Genomic DNA, 25,371 nt, shown 5'->3' on the forward strand with positions numbered 1-25,371 from the left:
TTCTAACTTGCATGCTGCATCCAGCCTGTTCTTCATAGTCATGCTGTCCTTTCACCTTCTGCATGAAGCTGTGGATTTCAGATCTGGCCCAGTTTCCACTCATACAGGAGTTCTCTTTCGCTACACTTCAGACGTTTCTCCGTTCTGTTTCTCTTCTCTCTTCATGTGCCTTTAGCTTCTACTTTTCTTAGTGTAGCTGGTTAGCTTTAAAAATGCGGCCATTGATTCTGTGTATACATACACTGCTGCGATACAGTGCCGAATGCTTTGTTTAGCCTGTGACTGGAATACGAAAACGTGCAAATAATGGACTTGGATTTTAAGGTGCTATGGACAGGCCCTGATTTACATGTGCAAAAGGGAATTGAATGGAGATAATGAAACATTTCTGTGATTTGTGGTTGTTTCTTAACAGAGGACAGATTTGGGAAGGTTGGGAGGGCTAGCAGCCTGCGACCCCTCAACCTGGATGTTCCTGGGGAGAAGAACTGGTTAGAACTTGAAACCTTGTACAGACTTGATGAGCACGCCTACGATCTCAAAATCAACTTTAACGTGAGCCTGGAGGACTGGATCAACTTCGGAGGGGCTGTGGACAGGATGTATGCACTGCTGGGCAAATTCAACCACCCCAACAGGAGACATCAAGTCCCCCAGGGAGGGCAAAGGGGAGGCGGGGCCCTGGTGTCCTCCACCAGCCAATCCGCATCGGCTGTCTACTTGACCACCTTGGCCACGCCTGCTTTCTTGCTGCGGGAGGCTGGGGCTGAGGCTCTGCGAGACGTGCTGGGCCTGAGTCAGGGGTTAGCCACCTTCTCATCCAGCTCCTCCCGATCTCTTTCCCCTGAGGAGAGCAGTTCCGAGTGGATGCGCCCCTCCTTCCTCCTCAACAAACTGCAGCAGGATGGCCTGGCTGACCCAGAGGACCAACATGAAGAGGAGGAGGAGGAAGAGGAGGAGGAGGAAGAACCTCACAGGGAGAGAATGGTGAACCACACCTCCTTTGACCACAGCGATTTTAGACAGAATGATGCCCATCGAACGCCGATCTAATCATTAATCTTCCGGACCCTGAGTCTGAAGCCCCATTCCTGCCCCTGAGCCCTGGGTAGAACCGTCATGCTCAGCAAGGCACACATCTCTGAGGCAACCAGGTCCCACAGTGAGATCTCCTGTACAGCTGCAGCATACATCATATTCATCCACTGACCCAACAAGTCTGAATCTGCTGCCATAACTCCGTCAACATATAGACAGTCTTAAGAAACTTGACCAAGAAATCATCCAGGCTTTGAGTGCAACGCAGAAATTATAGTTCAGCTATGGACAACATGAAGAGAGAGGGTTACAAGACAAAAAAGGTTGTTTTTTGATACACATGGGATTACATGAGCGTTTTCTATTGTGTTCATATCTACTTGATTTTAGCTTTTTTATTACCATGAAAGTAATTCTCTCTGCCCCAGAAGCTGTAGTGTATTTGGCAGGTTGACTTATGCAGTTTGGAACAGCTCGCCGGGTTCGTGGAGATGAAACTGCAGATGAGTTCCACATCTGACTGAGAAAAGGCTGGAGACATGCAGTGTGTGAGGTTGCAAAGACAAGTCACGTGATCAACATGGCACACATAACCTCTGTGGCACAAGTTCAGAATCGAGGAGCCATCCTTGATGGTGGAGTCGAAGACAGAATTGCCCCCTTTTCATTTTCATCAAAACCACCTTTTCCCCATGCCAGGTGTTTGACCATTTGTTTTGTGGCTTCATTTTTTGAAAGAAAAAAAATCCATTTGTCTGTATGATGAAGTATGTTCTTTTTTGTCCTGTGAGTGTTTCACATTTTGTCAGTCAGCGGATTTAGGGCACTATGGCTGAACTTCTCAGCACTCCTGAAAAGCCTGGGCTCCCAGACCAGGTGGAATCTGTGTACACTGAGCAGACAAAGGGCTGGTGGAGGGCTGAAGCAGCCCTCTTGAATCACATGGGCTGGTCCACAGCAAACATCTGCTCCCAGTCCCGAGAGCCCGATCCAATGTGTGACCCCAGCTGGAGCCAGGTAACGGCTATTCTCAAAGAGCTGGTTCCACTGGTTACTCCCTGTCTGCTCCATTTTCCATTCACTGTACAATTTTTTTCAAAAAGTCCATTGTTTTAAAAAATAACAAATCAGTGTTTCCATGAAAAACATGCTGTAATTGCATTTGTCGATTTCATATGACGTCTCTTATGTAGAAAAAATAATGGAAAATGTATTTAACAAATGTCACATTCTTTTTAATGTTAGATTGCTGTCCTTGGTTATTTGTTCTTGCTATACATGGTGCTATGACAGTCAGAACAAATATATTAAATTGCTGTATGTATTTGAATGTATGTTTTACATTAATGTAAATGTTAAAATATATTTTATAATACACAAAGGAAGCTAAATGACTTATCCAACCATGTGTTCTGTACTATGGACATACAAATATTTTACATATTTAGTGTTGCCTTATGACTGTTGATTTTTTAACTTCCCCTTTAATCATAAGGCACTTTCCAAATTAACCATTTTCTGTCAATCATACCTACCCTCATGAATTTTGTATAAGATTGTGACATGAACAACTACTCCTTTTTTCTTCAAACTACATAGAAAAAAAGCATTTTTCAGCACTTTTAAAGAGATTGCTGTATGTGGATGAAATCTAGGCAGTCTAAATAACAATGCCTTGTACAGTACATAGATTTATCATGCATATATTTTTGTTTCCTTTGGTTTACCAGTGAGCCTTTGATAGCAGTTATTAGTTTGTGAATAAAGTGTTGAATGCCTAGGTATCCCTTTCTACAACTGATTGTTGGTGTATTTATGTCCTCCTCCTGCACCTACAGTAAGCTTTATCATCACACTGGCAATTTAATCACTCACACTTTTTACTCACTTGGACTCCAATGAGCGGACACACATAGTGATGTTCTTATGGTCAATTTATGGTTTCATTTGATGAATTCAGAGACTTTACTGTGACATTCACTGTTACAAAGAGGGCAAATTAATTTTGGTCCCCAATACGGAAATCAGTATTCATTTGTAATTAAACATCACGTGTTTTACAGTGTAAATCTTATGCCAGTTATTTCCCAAAGAGTTACATGTCCCTGTGCAGCAAAAAGTCGGTTTTCTTCAGAGTTCCAAAAAACATACTCCCATATTGTTCCCTTGTGGCAAGGGAGAGAACTTTGAAGTTGTGTAAATGAGGTCAGCGCTTTTTCCTTCGTACAGGAAGAAGTTGGAGCTAAGCAGAAAGAATAATCTGAGGTCTATAATATTTTATACATGTTAAAATGTTTAAAGTTTGATTGAATTGAATTACAGGAAGGATGCACAGCATGATTAATAGGCATATTTCAAAGTCCTTGTGGAAAGATACTTTCTTTGAGCCACTGCAGCAGTGAAGGAATAATAAAATAATTTGTAGGAATAGCCTGACTGGACAATAAGGGTTGTATGGCAAACTTTTGCTAGATGAGTCTGCTGTTTCTCATCAACAGTACCTCTTGCATGTTACTCATTTCAACATTATCAACCTTTGTCCTCACATCCTAACGTTAGGAAAATTCACTAAGACACAACCTGTGACATCCAACCCCACCACAGGAGATGAGATGAAGATGCCTCAACCATCTGGTGGCTTAACAAGAAAAGCCATCAATTAGGACAGTGAGACAACCAACCTTGGATGTAGTGAGACAGTCATGACAATGTGACCTCTTGACATGTTTTCACGTCCAGCCACATGGCTTGGCACAGAAACCACCCAGGGGTCCACTGAGCACATTGTGTTTATTGTGAAAAACTTTCTAAAACTACACACACATTTTCAGAACCGCTCGTCCCATACGGGGTCGTGGGGAACCAGAGCCTACCCAGCAACACAGGGCGTAAGGCCGGAGGGGGAGGGAACACACCCAGGACGGGACGCCAGTCCGTCACAAGGCACCCCAAGCGGGACTCGAACCCCAGACCCACTGGAGAGCAGGACCTGGTCCAACCCACTCCGCCACCGCGCCCCCCTAAAACTACACATTGCTGCTAAAATGTATATACAGTAGTCCCCCTTTATCTGCGGGTGATATGTTCCAAGACCCCCGGTGGATGCCTGAAACCGCGAATAGTACTGAACCCTATGTATACTATGTTTTTCCTATACAGAAGAATAAGAAAGAAAACTAAGGACCAATGGCCAAGTCCTTGTAAGTATAGATTTTTTTAATTAAGTTTTGTTATTTATTATTTTTTTAAAGGGGTTACTTGAACACAAGCATTGCAGTACCATGACAGTCGAGCCGATAACCAAGATGGCTACTAATTAACTAACGGGCAGGTAGCATACACAGCATGGAAATGCTAGATAAAGGGATGATTCACGTCCTGGGTGGGACGGCGGGAGATTCCATTACGCTACTCAGAATAGTGTGCAATTTAAAACTTATGAATTGCTTATTTCTGGAATTTTCCGTTTAATATTTTTGGACCACAAATAAGGGGGGACCACTGTACATGCCTAAAAAAACATCAGCTAAGCTCTTCCTGCTAATTCCTCTGCTGTTTTGGCAATCATTCAGTTAAATAATTCACACAATATGGCCAACAGGAACACCAATGGAATTACATGCACTCCCTATAATGCTAAACAACCAACCGATTTCAAGAACTGCCTGTCCCGAGCAGGGTCGCGGCAAGCCAGGGCCTATCCAGGAGACATTGGGCACACACACCCTGAACAGGACACTAGTCTATCACAGGGCCACAACTATGTACCCAGTCACACAGCTGGGCAAAGGTACTGGAGCAATTTCAGGGAAAGCACCTTGCTCAAGGGCCCCATGGGTAGAGGTGGAGATCAAACCAGCAACCTTCAGAGCCAAAGGCAGCTGCTCCAACCACAACACCACCAGCCACCCCTGCCCTATAATGCCCCACTCTCTTAAAGTAATACTTTCATATCCCTAAAACAGTAAGAGATGGGGAGATCTGGATGCGGGCACTCCACCTACTATAAATCTCTGCACTTCCGCTTCATGTGTGCAACGGGCGACTTTCAAATTTTTCTGGACACGCTAAATAAATTTCATTATACTGATTTCTTTGTTCTGTAAATAGAAAATTGGGTATCAGAAGACTGAAGCCATTATATTGAAATTTTGGATAGACGATTTGTAAATCGAGGGATGCCTGTGTTTACCCTAAGTTTCTCCAGTAAAATTTACTCAGCTGTATGAATGGGTAAATAATTATAAGTTGAAGAGTATAAGTCACCTTGGAGAAAAGGCTCGGCTAAAAATAAATGTAAATATTATGGAATGGTCGGTAATGGAGCGGTTATTCCTTGCAACCTAAAAGCTGTTGGTTTACATCCCTCCCGTGTCACTGCCCTATTGCCACTGAGCATTGTGTTCACCCTGAGCTCCTCCAGCTGCTGTAGGGCTCAGCAGCGTACAGACAACAAAGCAGTGACAGAAAATGCTAGAACATCACAGCAATAAAGAATTATCACATTGGTACAGGCACATTTATTCACTTTGATTAAAGGCCTTGACTGAATGATTTAATCGGTGGTAACTGTTCCTTTTAGGCGGCAGGTAGCCTAGTGATCAAAGAACTTACTTTGTATTCAAAGGACACAGGTTCAAACCACTATGCTTGCTGTCATGCCCTTGATCAAGACACTCACCCTGATCATGGCTCCACTAAAATTTACTCCAGTACATAAATAACCCTAACCTGATACAGTAAAAGTCGCCTTTTACAAATGTACTGGCTAAAAATTGTAAATAAAACCTAGTAAACTGCGTGCTCTTATTTTGTGCTTATTTGGTTGGTATATATTACAATATTTAATTATTATAGATATATTTCCTATGTAATTTAAACTGTTATTTGCATGCTTTCAGAAAACCTCATTTCAGAATAATAAGAAACAAATCCAAGTAACCTGACAATTGATTAGTTTTTGACCTGATGGTATTTACGTTTACACAAGTTTGTTTGTTTTTTTTTGTTTTTTTTGCAATTTTGACCTGGGAGCCAAACACAATGAAAAGTTAATAAAAAGCGCGCTGTGCGTATCCGTAACACAAGGTGGCGCTGGTGCGATATATCGACGCGAGAAAAGGCCGTTCAGTGCTGGTTGTTCCCTCCGTCAGCGTTCAGATCAGGTTACACGGCGAAGAGGCAGGAGGGAGCGGGAGAAAGGAGGCAGAGGCGGTTCCAGGAGCGAGGGGCGGGGCAATAGGCGGGACAAGGGGGGCGGAGCTATGGGGCGGCCGGTTAGCAGAGTGGGGCGGGGCAATAAGGGGCGGGGCGGGCACTAGTGAGGTGGTCGCGAGGCCGTGCAGCTCGGTGGCCCGTGAGGAGTGTTGGCTGCGAGTCCCACCGAGCCCCGTAGGGTGGAGGTTCGTCGCGGCTTAACGGTGAACTTTACTCTCGAGTGTTACCCGGACGATGTGAGCAAAATGGCTGAAACAAGGTAAGAAATGACAGCAGAACAGCGGCGCTTTATTACTTTTGTGAGAAGTGTACTTTGTGAAAGTTTTGGGAGGGAAGGAGTACAAGGAGTTCGCGCTCCCGTGCCGGGGGGTCTCTCTCTCTCTCTCTCTCTCTCTCTCTCTCTCTCTGACGCCGGGCTCGGCGAAACGCGGAGAAAGCTAATAAAAATGAGTTTTCCGTTTTCTCTCATAGTTCTGCGTTGTTTGACTCGTTTGCTGCGTGTCTGACATCGTTACACCGGCGTGTCGCGTTTAATTTGCTAGTTTTACGCTGTTGTTGGCGAGCGGAGTTCTGAGGAGAAACTAACTAAGAGTCGACACTGACGAGTGAGTGAGAAGTGAAGTGCGGCGCCGCGGCTCCTCTCGTCTCGAGCTCCTCCGACGTTTTACTGCGAATTCGCTCTGGACAGGGCAGGACACACAGGGTTGGACAGCCAGGGCAGGAGGACAGGGTTGGACCCTAGGCGGGTCTTTCTTGAGCGCCACCCTGTCCTGTCCCAAGGCTTCACACTGTGAGTGTAAGTTGCTTGATCATCAAGTGTGAAAGCAGGACAAGAAGAAGGAGTGGGACTTGAACCACTCACTGTCCAGCCAGTGTCCTAAACATCACTATTATTATTACCATGATTTATTTAGCTGATGCCTTTCCAAGTGATTTGAACTGGTAATCAGTTTTACCCTAATTTAACCATTTAGATTGGAATGTATTGTTTTTTTGTATCTGTTCAGGGTAAGTACCCTGTTTTGATTTCGAACCCGGGACCTAAGCACAGTGAGACCTGCTGGCCCTACACAGCTGATGAAACTTAATGAATATTTATATTCACTCATTTAGATGGCACTTCTCTCCAAAGCAGATTATGCTGTTACAGTTATTTTACAGCTGGGTAGTTTTTTACTGGAGCACTTTAGCCTTAGGGTACGGCGGCACAGCGAGTAGCACTGCTGTTCACAAACTGGGTGGTATGGGAAGACTTAGGTTCGATCCCCGCTCAGTCTGTGTGGAGTTTGCTTGTTCTTCCCGTGTCTGTGTGGGTTTCCTCCGGGTGCTCCCGTTTCTTCCCACAGTCCAAAGACACATGCTGTTCAGGTTCACCCATAGTGTTTGAGTGACAGAGAGAGTGCGTGTGTTCCACTGATGTATGGATGAGTGACCCAACGTAAGTAGTGTATCTAGCAGTGTAAGTCACCTTGGTGAATAAGGTGTGTGGGCTGGTAACGTTACATAGTATCCGTTGTAAAGTCCCTTTTGAGGAAGGCATCTGCTAACTAAAAAATGTAAATGTACTACAATTGGAGGTGGGAATCGAACTGGTGACCTTTGGGTCCAAAAGTAGTTGCTCTAACCACTATGCTACCAGCTGTGTGGAATATTTGAATGGACATTAAGATTTGGACATGATCACTTTTCTGCTGACAGAACAAAGTGTTTTACTACAACAGTGACAGTAACCCTGGAATGACAAGAAGTCTGGACAGTTTAACAGTCCATGTGGTTATATGTGACAGAAATACTGTTAATACCTGAGTGATTGGATCTCCCTGAGATGCTTTAATCATGATAGTGAGTTGAGTCACTAAAGATCTTTTTAATATCAGTCAACAAAAGCAGAAAATACACAAGTAATTGAGAATCCTGAGGTTACATTTACCCCACTTCAAAGCAGCTGTGTGTAAAGTACAGCCATCATGTTTGACTTTATGACTACAATGGGAGATGACTGCAGATACATAAGTGTTCTGTTGTGGCTTGGAGAAGTATTTCTTGCTTCCTCTAAATGTGGTTAGGACTTAATTATGGTCTTCCTCTTCTGAAATGTGTTTAGATGAATCTACAGATTTTGTTGAGGCTGTGATATGAAGTATAATTCCATTGTCCCACTCCAGAAATAGTGTGTTCCTTTGGCTTCTGCTTTGTGTTAGTTTATATGATCATGTTGCACAGTGTCAGACACAGATAGGAGCTTTCCCAGGACCTTGTGCTGTCCCTCTCCTTTCTTTGGTTGGCATATCACTCTTCGCTGAAAGTCCGTCTGTTGAAAGGGCTTTGAAGTAGTCTCTGGGTCCGTGGTGTGTTTCTCACACACACACACACACACACACACACACACACACACACACATTTTCAGAACCGCTTGTCCCAGACGGGGTCACGGGGAACCGGAGTCTACCCGGTGACACAGGGCGTAAGGCCGGAGGGGGAGGGGACATACCCAGGACGGGACGCCAGTCCATCGCAAGGCACCCCAAGCGGGACTCGAACCCCAGACCCACCGGAAAGCAGGACTGTGGCCCAACCCACTGCGCCACTGCACCCCTGGTGTGTTTCATTTAGAGGTTATTTCATTGTTCTGCCCAGATTTTATGCTTCATCTAAGGTGATTTACAATGTTGAACTATCAACTTTGCAATGATTTACCCATTTATACTACAGAGGTTTCTTACCAGGAGCACATGTCTCTTTTCCCCCCCATGGAGTGATTACAGCTTTGTGTGTGTGTACGTGCGTAATCCAGTGTCTCTATGCAGTCCAGATGATGGATGTTGTTGCTTAAGACAGCTGGTAGTGTAGAGGTAAGAGCTACTGCCTTTGGACCTAAAGGTCATAGGTTCAATTCCTCCCTCCAGCTGTAGTACCCTTGAGCAGGGTACTTACCCTCAATTGCTCCAGCAAAGTTAGCCAGCTGTGTAAATCAGTAGCTGTAGGTATCTTAGCATTGTAAGTAACTTGAGAGAAAAGTGTCCCCTAAATGAAGAAATGTAATGTACTGCAATTCAGTATGTTGGATTGATCGGGTCTTTATCTGCATAATCTCCTTTGTGATCACTCTAATTGAACTGTCTGACTCAGAGAAACCTGAAATGAAAGGAGCAGTATGAAGACAAGTGTGCCTGGCCTCTGCCTGCCTGGTTGCCCCTCTTGTGCGAATGGGGTGCTGCCCTGTGGTGTTAGGTTCTGCTTACACACACATTTGTCTGAGGACTAGTAGGACCTGTGACCCTCACTGGATTGGGGTGGGTGTGTGTTTCCACCTCTATCATTTTTGCATTTCTGTGTCCACGTGTGAGGAGAAACAAGCGCTTTACATATCTGGTTGAATTACTATGGAGCCGCTTTGGGTGTGAAGAGCTGAGGGTTGGCATCCTGTAGGTTTCCATTGTTTGAGGTGTGTTCTTGCTCGAGGTTTTGTGAATCACATGTGCTGTGAGTAGGCTGGTTGGTTTGTTTCGAACGTGGTCTAGATGCCTGTGGGGGAAGTGTCAATGAGTCGAAATTGACTCTTCGCAATTACGTGCATATTTTTAAAGATAAGGGTGGGTACAGAAGTGGTTTTCCATTGCCTCCTTCCACGCATGTCTTTGGCTTTGGGCGAAAACCCACACATAAAGAGAATATGCAAAGTCCACACAGAGCCAGGTTCATTTACATTTATTCATTTAGCCGGCGCTTTTCTCCAAAGCAACTTAGCGTTAGTCCACCTACAATTGTTTACATATTTACACAGCTGGGTTATGTTACTGGAGCAATGTAGGGTAAGTACTCTGCTCAAGGGTATTACAGCCAGAGGTGGGGATCAAATCTTCACCCTTTGGGTCCAAAGGCAGCAGTTCTAACCACTGCGCTACCCCCCCCCCCAACATGCCACTGCCACTAGAAGTTTGTAGGAGGTACTGAACACTGGTGCTTGGGGCAGTGGAGGGGCAGGGGGGGGGGTCTTCTTGCTCTGTGTTCCTGAATAATTCAGACCAGCAGGGAAATAGACATCCTTCTGATCCCAAGCAGCTGCACGTCTCTCTGAACTACTGGGGCGATGAATTAATGATCGTTTACTGCTGGTTGCTAAAAGGCAACATGGAGCTGCACGAGTACTAAGTGGAACTAAGAGCATTTTAATCACATCAGATCTGTATCCTGGGTTTTATTGAGATAAATGAGAAGGACTCTTTGTTACGGATTTGGGCCCCCGTGTGAGACTGCAGTCTGAGTTTCAGGGTTGTAAGTGCCTGCTCGAAAGCTGGGGCTTTGTCACCTTTGTTTTGTAGTGGAGCCAACTAGTCACAGAACTTGTTTGTGTAGGAAGGGATGGATGATAGGTGTCTCTGTGTGGAAGTGATGTTTAAGATGAACAGGTCACCACAAAGCTTTTTTTTCCTCTTTATAGATAAAGAGAAAATGTACTTCAGTTTAAAATAGTGGATGTTCTGATGAAGACATTACCAGTGAAACCCTACCATCTTTTTGAACTGCATATTAAAATGATTTTTTTTTACCTTAAGTACGTGTCTGCTAGTTACTGAAGTTATAATTCTCTGTCAAAGACCAGTCTCATTCTGTAGTTTGTGCCTGCCCTGATTTGAGTCATATAGCTGTACTTGTCATTTACATTTATTCAATTAGCTGACACTTTTCTCCAAAGCGACTTACAACGTTCAGGTTACAGTTATTACAGTTACAAGCTTACAATGATTTACCTGTTTATACAACTGGGTAATTTTACTGGAGCAATTTAGGGTAAGTACCTTGCTCAAGGGTACTGCAGCTGGAGGTGGGAATCGAACCTGCAACCTTTATCATAAAATGTTCAGTCTTTGTGAGCAATGGCTTAATATCCTGAGGTGAATTCATAGTTGGGGTAGTGGTGTTACAGGACCAAGGTGTGGTTACATTAATAAATACAGATATTCCCTGTTGTGCAGTTCTGATTTGTTCCTGAAAATGGGCCAAATACCAAAAGATTTTATTTTTTCACTGATGTAAACACATGAAAGACGCACAGAGGACATTTACACAATTTAATTTATTAAATTAATAAATTAATATTTTCAGATTCTATTCTCCAAAGCACTGTACATCTCCAGGAACAATACAAAAAGTACATTTCACCAACAGGAGAGATTTGGATGCAGACATGTGATTCTTGAGTACTGTCAGTTTGTCACATACCCCTGTATATACCAGTATGCGTTACATGAGTAGTTGCATATAATAAGTATATTTCAATTTTTTAAACAATTTTATGTGCACTCGTGAGACCAGGGGTGAAGTGAGTCCGGAAGCGGTGAGTTTTGAGACCCCAGTTAGACCGTAGAGGGATACGTGAACAAGGAAAAAACAAAAAATGGGGGAAAACTTTTCTTAAAAGTAATACAACAAAATTAAGAGCATGTTTTACGTTGTTGAAAAGTTTGCACTTCATTGGTTCATGAATGAAAGGGGTGCGGTGGCGCAGTGGGTTGGACCACAGTCCTGCTCTCCGGTGGGTCTGGGGTTCGAGTCCCGCTTGGGGTGCCTTGCGGCAGACTGGCGTCCCGTCCTGAGTGTGTCCCCTTCCCCCTCCGGCCTTGTGCCCTGTGTTGCCGGGTAGGCTCCGGTTCCCCGCGACCCCGTATGGGACCAGCGGTTTCAGATGGTGATGGTTCATGAATTAGACATCGTCGGTGGAAAGTCCATGCTGGACTGGTTTCTGCGTCAAACACCAGAAAAAAAATCCATAATACCAGGAGCAGTTGGTCCACATACAAAACGTGAGTACAACTTTTCTCTTATCGAGAGTCCATGAATCGAGCAGGAGTTACTCGTGAATCTGGACTAACTTACTGTTGCGTTCTCATACAGTCAGTTGTAATGTGTTGGTCTCCTAACCCTACTACACCTGTTTTGATACAACAGACAACTGCCATCGTGGGGTCTTTCGCCCTACCCTCTGTGTTTGATAGTTAGCTTCCAAGTTGAGTGGTACCGTCGCAAGTACCTGAGTCCTCATTAGCTTGGTGCTCATCTGCTGTTCTCTGCACTGTGGGCTTTGAATCTGGCTGTGAATAAGTGCCTCTGGGTGGGGGCTGATAGCATTGTCCCCCTGCCCCCCATAAACCCAGGACTGCTGCTTGTCCCAGCCCCATTCCTGTTTCTGTTCTCTTTCCCTCCCCCACCACCACTCCCACGCTATTAGCTCTTTTAAGTCCCCTCTAATTAAAAAGCCCCTATAATGGATAGCATTTGGGCTCCAATGAAAGTCACCAGTGTGGTCCCTCGTGGCTGAGCGCCCTCTTCCTTACTGTATTTAAGTCACATGCCCCTGAGCCTTTCAGAACTCAGTAAATCTTTAAGCTGGTGAGGGGGGTGACCCTGTTGTCCCAGGCCTTTGGACTGAGTATTACCCTGAGGCTGTAGAGCAGCGCGAAAGGGCTTCTGACACTGCTGGACTTATGCATGCCTCTTTGTGTTGCTACACTTGGTGTGTTTTGGTGTTGTGGGTCAGGAGTTGTCCCAGGTCTGACCTCTGAACGCAGAAGAGCCACATTTTGAGGTAGTGTCATTTTCTGACAGCTCTTTTGTCTAAGGAGTCATCCAGTGGGCAGTGCAAGAGTACAGTGTGCTGCTGATATGTCCACAGCTCAGTATGGAAGTGGGAGTATTGTGTGAAACACAATATCAAGTTCACAAGCCACATTGCTGCTTTAAGTAAGTGAGGTTCCCATGGCAATAACCAACAACAAGCGCTTGACAGGGAGGTGTCAGAGGGTTTTGGGAGTGTGGGGTGAATGTGGATTGTGATGTAGTTACATGCTGCCGTTGGGAGTGACAACAAGCCATTGAGCCTTTGTGATGGAGCAGGGAGACCCTCCCCTGGACCCGGTCACAACCACTGTGTCCGGGCTTCTCGTTCTGCTGACCTTCTCACATGTAAAGTCTGGGTGTGGCCAGGACCATAACACATGCATCCAGATAATTGTGCTTTGTGTTCCCTTGACAAAAGGGCCACTTTGCATGTTGGATTCAGGTGTTGTTTCGGCCTGCTTTGGTTAAAGCTCTTTCCCCAGAGACAGAAGCTGGCAGTGCAGTTTAACCACATTTTAAAGAGTTTCAGAAAAAGTTCTGTCTGAAAGTTTTCCACACTTTGTCATGATGTTCTTAGAGCTTGGAACTTGTGTGCTTTGTCTATGCCCTGCGGAGCCAGGTTTTCTTAGCTCCTTGGCTGCTTGGCACCACCACGTCAAACAGCTCAGTCAACATAGTTTAGCACAACTTAAAGTGCTCCTATTGAACTCAGGTCAGAAGTTTTTGTGAACCATTTTTGAGTTTCTAGGTACAGATTCTGTGTAAGATTTTTTTCTCAGAAACTTTTTCTTTGGAATTTTCTTACTTTTTTATGACGCAGCCCTTATAGAAAACCCTGCTGTGTTATAGCCAGTTGCCTTAGGGAACAAGATGGAGTGAATTCTGAGAATGTTGTGACACTGCCATGGTGTTACTTGAAGGGGGTGGGAGGTGACTGACTCTGTTACCAACACTTTCAGGATCCTTCCTGTGTGGCTTTCTACTGACCACAACACCACTTCCCTCTCTCTTACATAGCCCATTTCAAGTTTGTACAGCAGTAAGTCATGTCACTGGGTTGGGGGTGTATAGCAGAGATGCCATTAAGATAGCCAAATGGCCTGGAAGGCGACACATAGTGCTGAACCAATGCACTACTCATACACACTAGTAGTACAGTAATGGACTGTGTACTGTGATCCATGCATAGCCTAACCCTAACCAGTCACAGTGACGTACAATGCAGCAGAGTACTACACACACACATGCCGCAACTCACAGGAGATGGATGTTTCTTGCTGCAAACTTTTTCCATGCAGTTGCTGGAGGGGCAGGGTTTAATGCTGCTCTCCCATGTGGTTGCGGTTCTGTGGAGTAACTGAGTAGTTCAGCCACTGAGAGGAAACGGGCACTCTGCCTGCTCATGGCAGCACAAGGACCAAATACCGTCCTTCCTTCTTCCTTCCTCCCTCCCTCCCAATATGTCTCATCCAGTGGGGGTGCTCTTTGTGTCCTGCTTTGGGCCAGTACTGGTGGATGGGGGGAGTGCTGGGGGCTCCTGATGGTCCAGACAAGTCTACCCCTGTCTCCACGTCACAGTGGTGTTTTGAGAGAGGGCTTCTTTCAGGATTGGGAAGGGCTGTTAAAAACAATGGCAGTCTTACAGTAACCATGGGAATCCCAGAGGATGTTACTCAGCCTCCTTTTATTTAACAAGTTGGAGGGCAGTGGGGAGGGGACAGTGGCTCTCTGCGGCTGTAAACTACTAATCTAGGACTATCCCCACCCCCCACTTCAGTGCCAGACCTTCCAAATGAGTCGTGCTATCAAGATAACCGTTTCCATCAACCCAGGTCTGGTAGCTGCAGAGGGCGCTTATTGCTTTGCCTGATGCAATTAGTGTAGTAGTGGTGCACTGTACATGAATGGTTATGTGAATTGCGGTGACTTATGCCATACCGCATGTCAAAGCATGCTTGCTTAAATGGAGAAAACGGAAAAGAGGGAGGAAAGTCTCAAGAATATGGTCGATACAGTCAACTCATTATATTGCTGCAGTCTTTGTTCAGTCATCAAGCTGTATTTCATGAAAGTCCTGGAGAGTCTTGAAGAGAAGATATTAGGGCTATGTCATTGAATTTGTAGATTCCATGCAAATCTTTTTAATTTGTTTACAAATGATTAGTCTGGATTCCTACTGTTCTAGAAAATGATTTAATTAGAGAATGGTGGGGTTTTCATATCACCTCTCCTGGTTGTGATTTACATAACCGTTATCGTAATTTGATGGAAATTGCAGGGTAATTTGCATACTAACTGTTACTGAAAATGACTCTTCAAGGTGTGATACAGCTCCATCTCCAGTAGCTATCCTGTGTTCTGTTGATGGACGCTGGGGTCATCTTGCACAGGAGGAGCTCTGCTGTTGTGATATTGCAAAAGGAAATTGTTATGAATTGTTACACTATCAAAATCAAGCTGTTAAAAATTGATAAGTTAGCGCAATGGTTAGATCCATCACCTTTCAGTTGATGGGCTCGGCTTCAAGTCCCTTCTTCTGCTGTATTACCTTTGAGCAAGGTACTTAGCCTAAATTGTTTCAGTGAAATATTGAGTAGTTTAATATGTCAGAAAAGTATTGTTTAAATGAGTTAAAAACAAGTCCTGCAGGATGTGCCTAGCCAAAAAAAACCCAACATAAGAGTTTTAAAAAAAAAAAAAAAAAAAAAAAAAAGAGAAAATTTTTAACCTTTTGAGTAGGCTTGCTACTGGTACAGCACTGTTGTAGTACGGTATGATTTCAATGATCTGAAAACAGGCTGCCGAATGTCTGACTCCTTGATGCCTAGGTTGTCAGATCAAAGCTCACCTGGAGGAATGTTTCTGATCTTTCTGCAAAATCCATATTGTCTCAGTAGATGCTTCTCCCCTTACTCTGGGCAGGGTCATCTTTTAAAGGTTAATATGCCCTACCTTTTGCACAGAGATTTGAGTGTGTGTACAATGCAGGGGGCCTCACCAGGAACACTGACTGGGCTCTTTCACACCTCCATGGTGCCCTACATGAATCATTTATGGAGAAAAGTGTCAGTTAAATGAATAAATGTAAATGTAGTGGATGAGCTGGGTTGTCTTTCTGGGTCTTTGGAAGCTGGATCGTCAGCATCAACCTTGCTCTGTCAAACCTTGTGCGCTTTGTTTTGCACCAATAAGTCACACTGGCAGGTCCTGGGACCTCATCTTTTGCCATCCTTGCTTTCTGCTAATTTGCCCCCACTTGTGGAAATGGACACTGACAGCTGCGACTTCCCTAGCCCAAAACCCTAGGGAGGGTAGCTGGAGCAACCTATGTGAAGACAAACACTTGCAGTTTTCTAACAGACAGAGCTCTCAGTCTTCCCCATTCTTTAGCAAAGCCCCTCCTTCTCATGTTTCACCCATCATGGGGGGCAGTTTTGTGAGGTGGGGAGGAAAGAGCACAGAAGTATAGTGAAAAGAAATGCAAAGAAAAGTTGCATTGTTTGCCTGAAGTCTGTTTCTCTGTCGCCCTGATGCAGCGATGGGCCGTATTCCTGGCTGGATGCCATTTCTTTCAGATGTTTGACTAAACAAACATGCAGCATGCTGTGCTCAAAAGGCTTGCAGATGGCACTGCCCATTTATTTGCCCTGCTAGCATTACCAGAGCAGAGGAGAGACAACTGAAAAAGGATAGAGCTCTGAGAAGAACAGGTGCAAAGGCTCTTGTTACTTTGGATGAAGCGGTTCAAAATGGACACTTTGGCTTCATCTGTGTTCTTTCATGCTGAGCTCCCACTACTGTCCTCCTCTTTGTGTGAGGAACCCCTTCTCCAACTTCTACTTTGTCCCAGCTCACCATATGCGATTTCCGTCGCTGTTCTGAAAGTAGAAGACATGGGAAACTTCAGAGAATGAGCAGCTGTTGTGTACTTCCATGGGTTGACTTGTAATAATGCTTACAATTCATGTGCCGTGTATTTTTTTTTTTTTTTCCTCCCCTTCGGACAACGTAGGGCACATGGAGTTTCTCAGTTCTGTTCCAGCTCTACTTTCATTGCAACGTTCCAGAGGTTCCAGAGCAGCACGCATAAAATGCTGTGCAGGAAGCAGTCCAAGGAGCACTTGGTTAATGGAGCATGTGCCACACTGCCATTACTGAGACGTGGAACACCCGAAGAGTGTAATTTTGTTCTCCACGAGCCCAGTAAGGGTAGCAGATTGCCGTCTAAATGCCAGCACACAGTCATTAGGGAGTGTTTTGGTTTCAGAATCCCAAGAGGTCACCAGCACTGGACCACAATCTCATGGGTGGGATGTAGAGGCCTCCACAGCCCTTAATTTCCTAGTGCAACCCACCCACCATGTCTCTTCAACATCGTAGCTGACCAAAAATGTCTCTCCGCTCACCTTCTGTACACCCCTCCCAGTACTAGACTCCTGTTGCCAGCTGCCACTGAAATCCAGATGAATGCATTTTCAGTTGGTACCTAGAAATCCATACCAGTTCCTTAAGTCATGTAGAAGTTCCAGCTGGATTGGAATGGCCTCAAAATGTAGCCTTGAGCTCTCGTGCTTCTCAGCTGCCATGATCTACTTCTCAGAAGGAGTGAGAGTTAAACTCTAGATTCAGGGTTTGTATTGAACAGAGAGGTTATGAATTCTAGATCTCCATAAGTGAGTGTACAAGAAGGTTGGGTAGATTTCTCTCTGGCTCTAGAAACATGAACAGCACTGAAAAGTCAGTCCCCCGTCAAGGCCAAATCACTGACACACCACAATAGACATATGTTGAAAGGAAGCATGAATCCTTTTTGTGTGAATGTCTCTTCCTACAGAAGAGAAAATCTAAGTAGGGTTCAAGTTAATATATATATGTGTGTGTGTGTGTGTGTGTGTGTGTGTGTGTGTGTGTGTGTATATATATGTATGTATGTATATGTATGTGTATCTGTGTGTATATGTGTGTGTTATGTAAAATGGTACAAAAATTATATTTTACAGTATTTATTTGTTTAGAAATGTTGGAAGTGCTAATCATGCTTGTTGTTTGGCAATTCATGTCATGTGATGGTCTGGTAATTCCTACCAAATGCTGGCTCTCTCCTTAAAAATGGCATTTTTTGATGTCCTTTGGACAGTGTTGTATTTTGCTGAGGAGCACAGAGAAGGTCAATGCAAGGACCCCAGGAGGGGAACACAGACCCCCCTCTGGCCCTCTCTCCAGCACACGTGTTACGATACGGTACAGGCCTGCAGTAAGATGATCTGCTAGTGTTAATTCATTCGCTGCACGTTTGAGAAACTGCCAAATTCATGACAGATGCATGTCAGCCGCTGTTAGCCTGCGCTCTCACTCGCACACTCTGACATACAGACACAACCCACTGAGCACAGTGAATGGTAACAGCAGGTGTACAGTTTTCTCCTTTTGACAGATCGTGTGGGGGGGGGCACGTGAAGCAGTGCAATATCTCAGCACCTCTTCCAGCATTTCCACAACAATACTGCTGTACCCAAACAAGTGTCTAGAATCGGTGCAGCAGGGGGGTACAGTGTATAAAACCCAAAAGGAGTGGAGGGGAGACCCTTTGAGCCTCACTTGGGAGTCTAAATAGGGGCTAAGAGGTTGCCACAGAGCACATCAGTCCCCAGATTCAAAGTGCTGGTCCTGTAATAAGTTTGCCATTTACCTGATATGTTCCAAAGTAACTAAGTGTTTGACTCAGTTATACAGCATTCTACTGTGTAAGATGAGGATCAGTACCTTGTGCTATAATACGGTGTATGTCATTCCTTTACCCCTGCAGTACCTCTTGGCTCAATGAGAATGACTTGGGTGATCACAGTACTGCTAGCAACAGCTATAGCCTCCCTCCTGTACCGACTCTGGGGGAGGACAGTTGCCTCTGCTTTATAGAAGTCAAGAGAAGTAGGTGAAGCAGTGAAGAGCACACTTGAACCAGTAGAACACATGTGGACATAAAGTATTATGATGACTTGTAATGTAAAATTACATTGCAGAAGAATGTAGATCTGGTGGTTTATCCGTGGCCCAGCTCAGAAAAGTACCAGGTTGTTTTTTGGGGTAATATGTCATCTGTTTTGGTCAGCGGCCAGGGAGGATGCTTTTACATCTCTTTATTTTGTTTTTACTCTGAATAGTAACCTTGGCTCAAGCTTAATGGACTTTTTCCTTTCAGACAGGATATAACGGCACTAAATACAGCATACAACAGCCCCCACAACCTAGCCAAACACATCTCAAAATAAATGGTGGCACCTGCTTTTAAACACACACTACCACTAAGAATGAAGCCCTTTCTGTAGTCTCTCTGTGGCCCAAGTTCTACAGGGGTTTAGAAGTCAATGCAGAAACAGGAGGGGCATTGTGTTTGTGGGCCTCCAACTGAGGACATAGAGCTGACGAATGACCGGAGTGTGCTTGGCGGATGCAGGACTACGTACTGCAAGCCCTTCCGCAATGCAATACTTTCTGCACCAAAGAGGCCCAACTGACAGGCAGCTGGGCTCAGTGGACCCAGCCTGCTGCACCAGCAAAGGGGGGATCTAATGCTGTTGTGGAATGTTCTTTATGTGTTGCAGCGTGCTCTGGATCTTGTGTGGGAAGCAGGGAATACAAGGCTGGAGTCTGTCATCATTTCTGCAGAAATGGTAGTTTTAGTCACAGTGCAAGTAATCCTGCAGATGCTGAGCAGTCCTGACGAAAGTGAAGATCAATCGTAATTCACTTGCTGTGAGCGCTAAAGCTCAGGGCTGTTTCGTGTCTCAACAGATCCTGTCGTTGTCATTGTTTTGAAATGAAATATGTCTCTTTTGAGAATAATGTGTGATTGTTTTAGTTGTGCAGTTTAATGCAGGAATCATTCTCTTTGATACAATTTTTATAAATTGATGGAAATGTAAATATGCAGTTTGTGCAAGTTTAGTGTTGGATGTGTTTCTACATGCACGTTTAAAACACCATACAGGGTTTTAAGTGGTAACCTGAAAAGTGTAGAGTATTAGGTACTCTGTCAACACATTCCCTACTGTATTGTGAAATACCACTAGTGTAAACAGTGCGGTTGTACTGACATCTGTTTTTGGCTTTAAGTTTTATCTTCAGTTTTGGGAGATTATTTGTGGTTCTATTATTAATGGGAATAGGTTCGTATCTGACTTTTGGAAGTTTTTTAATGTATTTTTATTTTTTAGGAGTTGCCCAAGATCATTGCTCAAAAACAGACCTTCTTGTGGACTCCTTAACAATGCATCATTATTAATATCCTTGTTTTTCCTTTCTGAAAGTATCTTGCTATTTTCAGAGTGAACACGGCAGTAGTATTTTTAGACAAAGGTGTGAGCTTCCCAAAGAAAGTATGTTGCTGTCAGAGCAATCCTGGAAGACTGGCAAGGGTTTGGGAAGGCCTTCCTGGAAACTTGGCTGATTGGAGGTGGACAAGGCCAAGTGTTTTTTCTTATTTATGTCCTATTTTATTAACTAAACGGATCTTGGCAACATAGAGCTGTCAGCATATTCGGTCAACACCAGTTTGGCACTCAGAGGCTGGTTTCCGAGCATTATTTTGTATTCTGTGTACGTGTTGCACTGTCAACGTGTGCAACCGTGTGTGGAGCCTTTGCGTGTCAGGGGGTTGTGAGCAGTTGTGATCCCCAACTTACATTCCTGCCTGATGAAGGTGTAGCCTGATGCAGAGTATCAGATTGCATATCGAGATTAGGTTATTAAAGGGTGGAATGCAGGGGAAACCAGTCGGAACTGAATGTAAGAAGCTATGGGCGCCAACAGCCAAAGCCTCAGCAGCATGGTTTCCCAGGGGAACATCTGTCTGGTAAGGGTCCATTGTACTGCTGCATCTCATACACCCCCCAACACACACGGTCATGCAGGCTACCCTCTTTTTGTGCTGATTCTATACAGTGATCTTCCTGGTGTTAAGAACCCTCATGTGTTGTGAATGGGGGAAAGTGGGTAAATCTCTGTCCACATGCTTAGCACAGACCCCTCTTTATATCTGCTTGATTACACTTTTCCAGCCTCTTTTGTTAAAATACGTTACAACTTAAGGGTGATGCGTGAGTCAGCTAAATTACACCTTAAGAGTCTGAGTTTGAAGACTTTTTAACGATTTTATTTTTTTGTTTTCTGTTTTTTTTTTTTTTTTTCCTCCTAATTTGAGTCTCGCATGAATTCTAAAAGCCAAGTTTCTCTTTCAGTCTGTGTACTGGTCCGCTTCATGACCTGTGGAGTGCTACAGATAAATTACCCCACTCTGCGTGTACACTGCAGCTTTTGAGAACACCATCCAAAACCTCTTTAGGTAACTTGTATTCTCCGTGAGTACTGTGGTGCAGAGTACACTCCAATGTGAAGGTGTCCATCCTGTGCTGAGGAGTGGAAGTGCACACCGCAATGTTCCGAGACACTGACCCCCTGAAGCAGACAAGTTCTTGAGTGTATCCTTTATCCTACACATCTTGTCCTGCCCTGTCCTTCCCAGGTTTTCATATTGAGGGTTGTGAAACTTGTACTTTCCTACCTTTCATTGTTTTGTGAACATTTCAGCTTTAATCTGCAGTTTCTTTTGGAGACTACTGAGGGAGAAGGAGTGCTTCTCTTCCCACTTGTATTGTGAAACCAAAGAGGATAGAGGCACATCTGACATTACTGATTAGGTCCTTCAGACATTGCTGCCATTGCTCTGTGGCTTTTTTGCTCGCAGCTCCTGTTCCATGTTGTGCGAAGGAAACTTGCAAAGCGAGCAAAATTGGACAGCGTGGGGGAGCGAGTGACAGATGAGGTCTTGGAGAAAAAGCTTCCACGGATCCTTAGTGGGTCTGGGTTTGTGTTGGCTTGCTTGCTTCCCCAGCTGTCATAGAGCCATATTGATCTTTAATTTGCGCAGTCAGGGTTCTTTTAGGAAACCACCTGGGGGAAAGGCCCATTATATCCTTGTATGCCATTAAATGTAATATGATTTCAGGGAAACGCAAATAAAGAGGCCGATGTACTCCAGCTATTTGTGTCTGATTTTGAGACAGTAGTCTTGTGTATACATCATTACACCTGCATAAGCTCAGAAATGATGTCATGAATACACCTTGGAACAATTGTGTAAGTTTATAAAACATGATGTATGCTGGAGTGTAGGCTTTGGAACTGAAATTGTGCTACACGTTTGGTACTTTTGTTCCTTATATCCTGTATTTGCAGTGTCCTTGGAATCTTTTTATGTGCTGGGTTCAGTAGTCTTCGTGTCTGTGCGATAAGGACAATGAGGCCTTCCTGTTTACATGATGCCTGATGCAGGTATAGATAAAGTATTCAGAAGTGAATGTGGTTTTTGTGGATATACAGCTTATCTGAAAGCACATTGATTGTACAGAAAAAAGCGGGTTCTTTTTACCAGAAAATTGCCTCTGATATCTTTTAGGGTTCCTCTCACTGTGCCTTTGTAATCGTAAGTATGCGGAAGTATTTGGGACTGCTGATTGTACTTAAAAAGCAAAGGAGTCTCCCAAACTTCATGTAATCCAGGATCCTTAGTTCAGCTCAGCAGATGTATACCAGGTCACAGTACTCGCAATACGGAAAGCAGTATGACCTTTTGACTGGACGAGCCTGGGGTATGGCACTGGTCACAACGGTTATTCAGTTACCAGGAAAGAGAATGTTCTTGTGTTAGGTCGTCTCCTTTATGCACTCAGTTGTGTTTATAAGCGATTGTGTTTATGTAACATGATGGCCAGCGTTGCAAATCACTAGCTGGAGACCCCCCACCCCCACAATAGCCTTGGGAGCTGAACTTTGTCCTATTTCCTGGGAGCGAATAAGCAAGTCCACATGTGTTACAGTGTACACATGTCCAACTTGGAAGCCGAAACCAGAAGCACCAAAACTTTTTCGCAGCTGTGCACTTACTCAGTCCTCAGTGTAGCTCTGTAGTTTTGGAATACCTCCCCCTCCCAAGACTGGAGACCTGGAAGGAGTAGTAAAGGCTCTTGCAGTCTGAATTTAAGGTAGTTTGTCAGACAGTCACAGTGGAGCTGGCAGCGACTGCACTGTCAGCTGAGGCTGAAGCACAGTGTGGGTTGTTGTGAGGCCAAGTGCAGGGAGAAGCCACTTGAGCATCACCACACCGGTTGCTCGGTTTACTTACCGCAGGCTGAGTGATAGAGATAGGTGATACCTAATAATTACAGCCAAGCCAGGCCATCACTACCAGTGAAGCTGATGCATAGCGACAGTTTCTGTAGAGATGCATGTACACACAGAACATGTGGTGGTGGAGGTACATCATCTTTCCAGAGAACCTGCTGTCCTAAGAAACTTGAGCTCTACAGGAAGAAGCTACCCATAATGCACTGGGCTTGTTACAAGCCTGGTGTTTTGAAAATCCATCACCAATTCAAGAGTTGCAATGCACTGATGCAGAGGGGTGACATTATTTCATTGGAGACAATTTAGGGTTGAGACCATTGATTGTTGGTTCTGTGGCAGGAGGGGGAATGAGTCAAGGTGCAGTTTCAGCTCTCATGATGGATGAGGAGGGATGGGGCAGAGGCAGGTTGGTCCAGCTTGTACAGGCAGTCCCCGAATTATGACACGAGTTCCGTGTCCTCAGTCTAAGTCGAATTTTGACGCAAGTTGAAACAGTTGGGTATGGTAGGTATCTAACGACTGTTTGTCGTAGTATATTGTGTACCTTTCTATGCATAAAAAACATTAGACACTTTGGATACACTAAAACATCTTTAATGTAACAATACAGTAATAATAATGCAATGTAATAATAATAATTTAACTACGGTATTTATAATAGAGAGGGGGCATGGTGGCACAGCGGGATTGGCCGGGACCTACTCTTTGGTGGGTCTGGAGTTCAAGTCCTCCTTGGCTCACCTTGCAACAGACCGGTGTCCTGTCCTGGGTGTGTCCCCCTCCCCCCTCCAGCCTTGCGCCCTGTGTTGCTGGGTTAGCCTCCAGTTTGCCGCAGCCCCTCTTGGGACAAGCAGTTTCAGACAGTTTGTGTGTGTATTTATAATAGAGAGATACATAGGAAGAGATTAAATTAATGGGGGGGGCAGGCAGTGTCTGGAGTTAGATTCTACAACTGGGAAGAAGTCTTTTGTAGCCGAGTTCTCTCTCAGAGAGAGACCAAAACATTAAAGGAACTTTAATGTTTGCTTTTCCATTGGTTGTTGGCATTTCACCTTTTCTTTATTATTTCCGCTTTAGTTTCAATCATGATCATTTCCCTTTTCTTCAGTGCATCCCTTGTGTCACATTTACACTTTGGTGCCATGGCTAGTAGGGTCAACAAAAAAATTAAAGCCAAATACAGTAACACATGAGACATTTAATGGGAAAAGAAGGAAGTCTGTCCTACCTCAGGCTCATGTGCCCCGCCCATATGCTAGACAAACCGCTGTACACACAATGTTTTGATGCGTGTTGCAAAGTAGCACCCGTTTCGTATTATGAACCATTATATATACAGTAACTCAAATTTTTAATAAAATATGCTTAATTATGAAGTTTTCATTTGATTGTTACTTAAGGGTGACAAACCTAATTCGGGTCAGTAAGGGGGTGGTTTGTTGGTACGGGTTGTACGTAAGTCGGACATTCGTAACTCAGGGGCTGCCTGTACCTCTGCTGTGTTCCTACAAACCTGTAGGTCGGCTTTTCTGCCCAGTTCCTACTGTACTCATCCTCCCGCTGGCTGATATTTGCTAAATCCCCCACTGAGGACTGATGAAATGCTAAGTAAAGTGTGTTGTTTAGTCATGAGTAAACAAGGCATGTGACCCGTGTAATCTTTAATTTTCCTCTTTATTTTTTCAGGTAAATTTATCATACGAACGTAGGCAGTTGAACTTAAATGTGACTTTTTTACACCAAGGAAATGTTATCCAGATCACGTCTTATAACTTCAGAAAATGAGACCCTGATGGTCTGCTGCAGGGTTTCATAAAAATAAAGATGTCCATTTGTGTTTGTTCATGCCTTTCTGTTACTGTTTATCTGTTTGATTTGCATCGGGAGCCATCGTCTTTCTCAGGAAACTTTTGGCAGCATACTCGCAGGCAGCTCGGGAGCTTCAGGGAGACATTCCCTGCCTCAGGTTTTGTAAACAAAGTCCAAGCACTCTTCACTTCTTGGCAGCTTGATGCTTTTGAGGTGCCTTGGTGCTCTGGCTAATTTGTTTATAGTTCCCCTGTGAGGCATGGCGGGGAACCCTTGTGACCATTAAATGCATAGGAATTATGACTTATCCTGTTCATCTATTTATATATGTTTATATTACAGATGAACTAACAAAAACCTAAGGCAAAACTTGGGAAAACAAGATGCGATGCTTTACAAGTACTCCCTCAGATTCTGTATATTCCTGTATAGTGCTAGACTTGTCTTCTGCAGTGCACGTCTGAACATGCTTATCCCTTCCAGGAGTTTGTCCTTGGCAGTACAGAA

At 44.3% G+C, this 25,371-nt stretch overlaps 2 protein-coding genes across 6 annotated transcripts in view; both read left to right on the forward strand.

Moving 5' to 3' along the window:
• sulf2b (sulfatase 2b) overlaps window positions 1-523 on the forward strand; it is a 105,491-nt gene extending 104,968 nt beyond the window's left edge. For all 5 annotated transcript variants that reach the window (XM_018756734.2, XM_018756738.2, XM_018756735.2 and 2 more), the window contains one exon: window positions 416-523. In XM_018756734.2, coding sequence (XP_018612250.1) covers window positions 416-446 — 31 coding nt within the window. In that variant the 3' untranslated portion in view covers window positions 447-523. The remainder of the gene's footprint in view (window positions 1-415) is intronic.
• A 5,838-nt stretch (window positions 524-6,361) lies between these two features.
• The window catches only part of arhgap46b (Rho GTPase activating protein 46b), a 53,917-nt gene continuing 34,907 nt past the window's right edge, over window positions 6,362-25,371 (forward strand). Inside the window, exon 1 of the mRNA XM_018756706.2 lies at window positions 6,362-6,514. Within this exon, the coding sequence (XP_018612222.1) occupies window positions 6,501-6,514 (14 nt within the window). The 5' untranslated portion in view covers window positions 6,362-6,500. The remainder of the gene's footprint in view (window positions 6,515-25,371) is intronic.

This window comes from Scleropages formosus, chromosome 2 (genome assembly GCF_900964775.1).
Source record: "Scleropages formosus chromosome 2, fSclFor1.1, whole genome shotgun sequence".
Taxonomy (NCBI): domain Eukaryota; kingdom Metazoa; phylum Chordata; class Actinopteri; order Osteoglossiformes; family Osteoglossidae; genus Scleropages; species Scleropages formosus.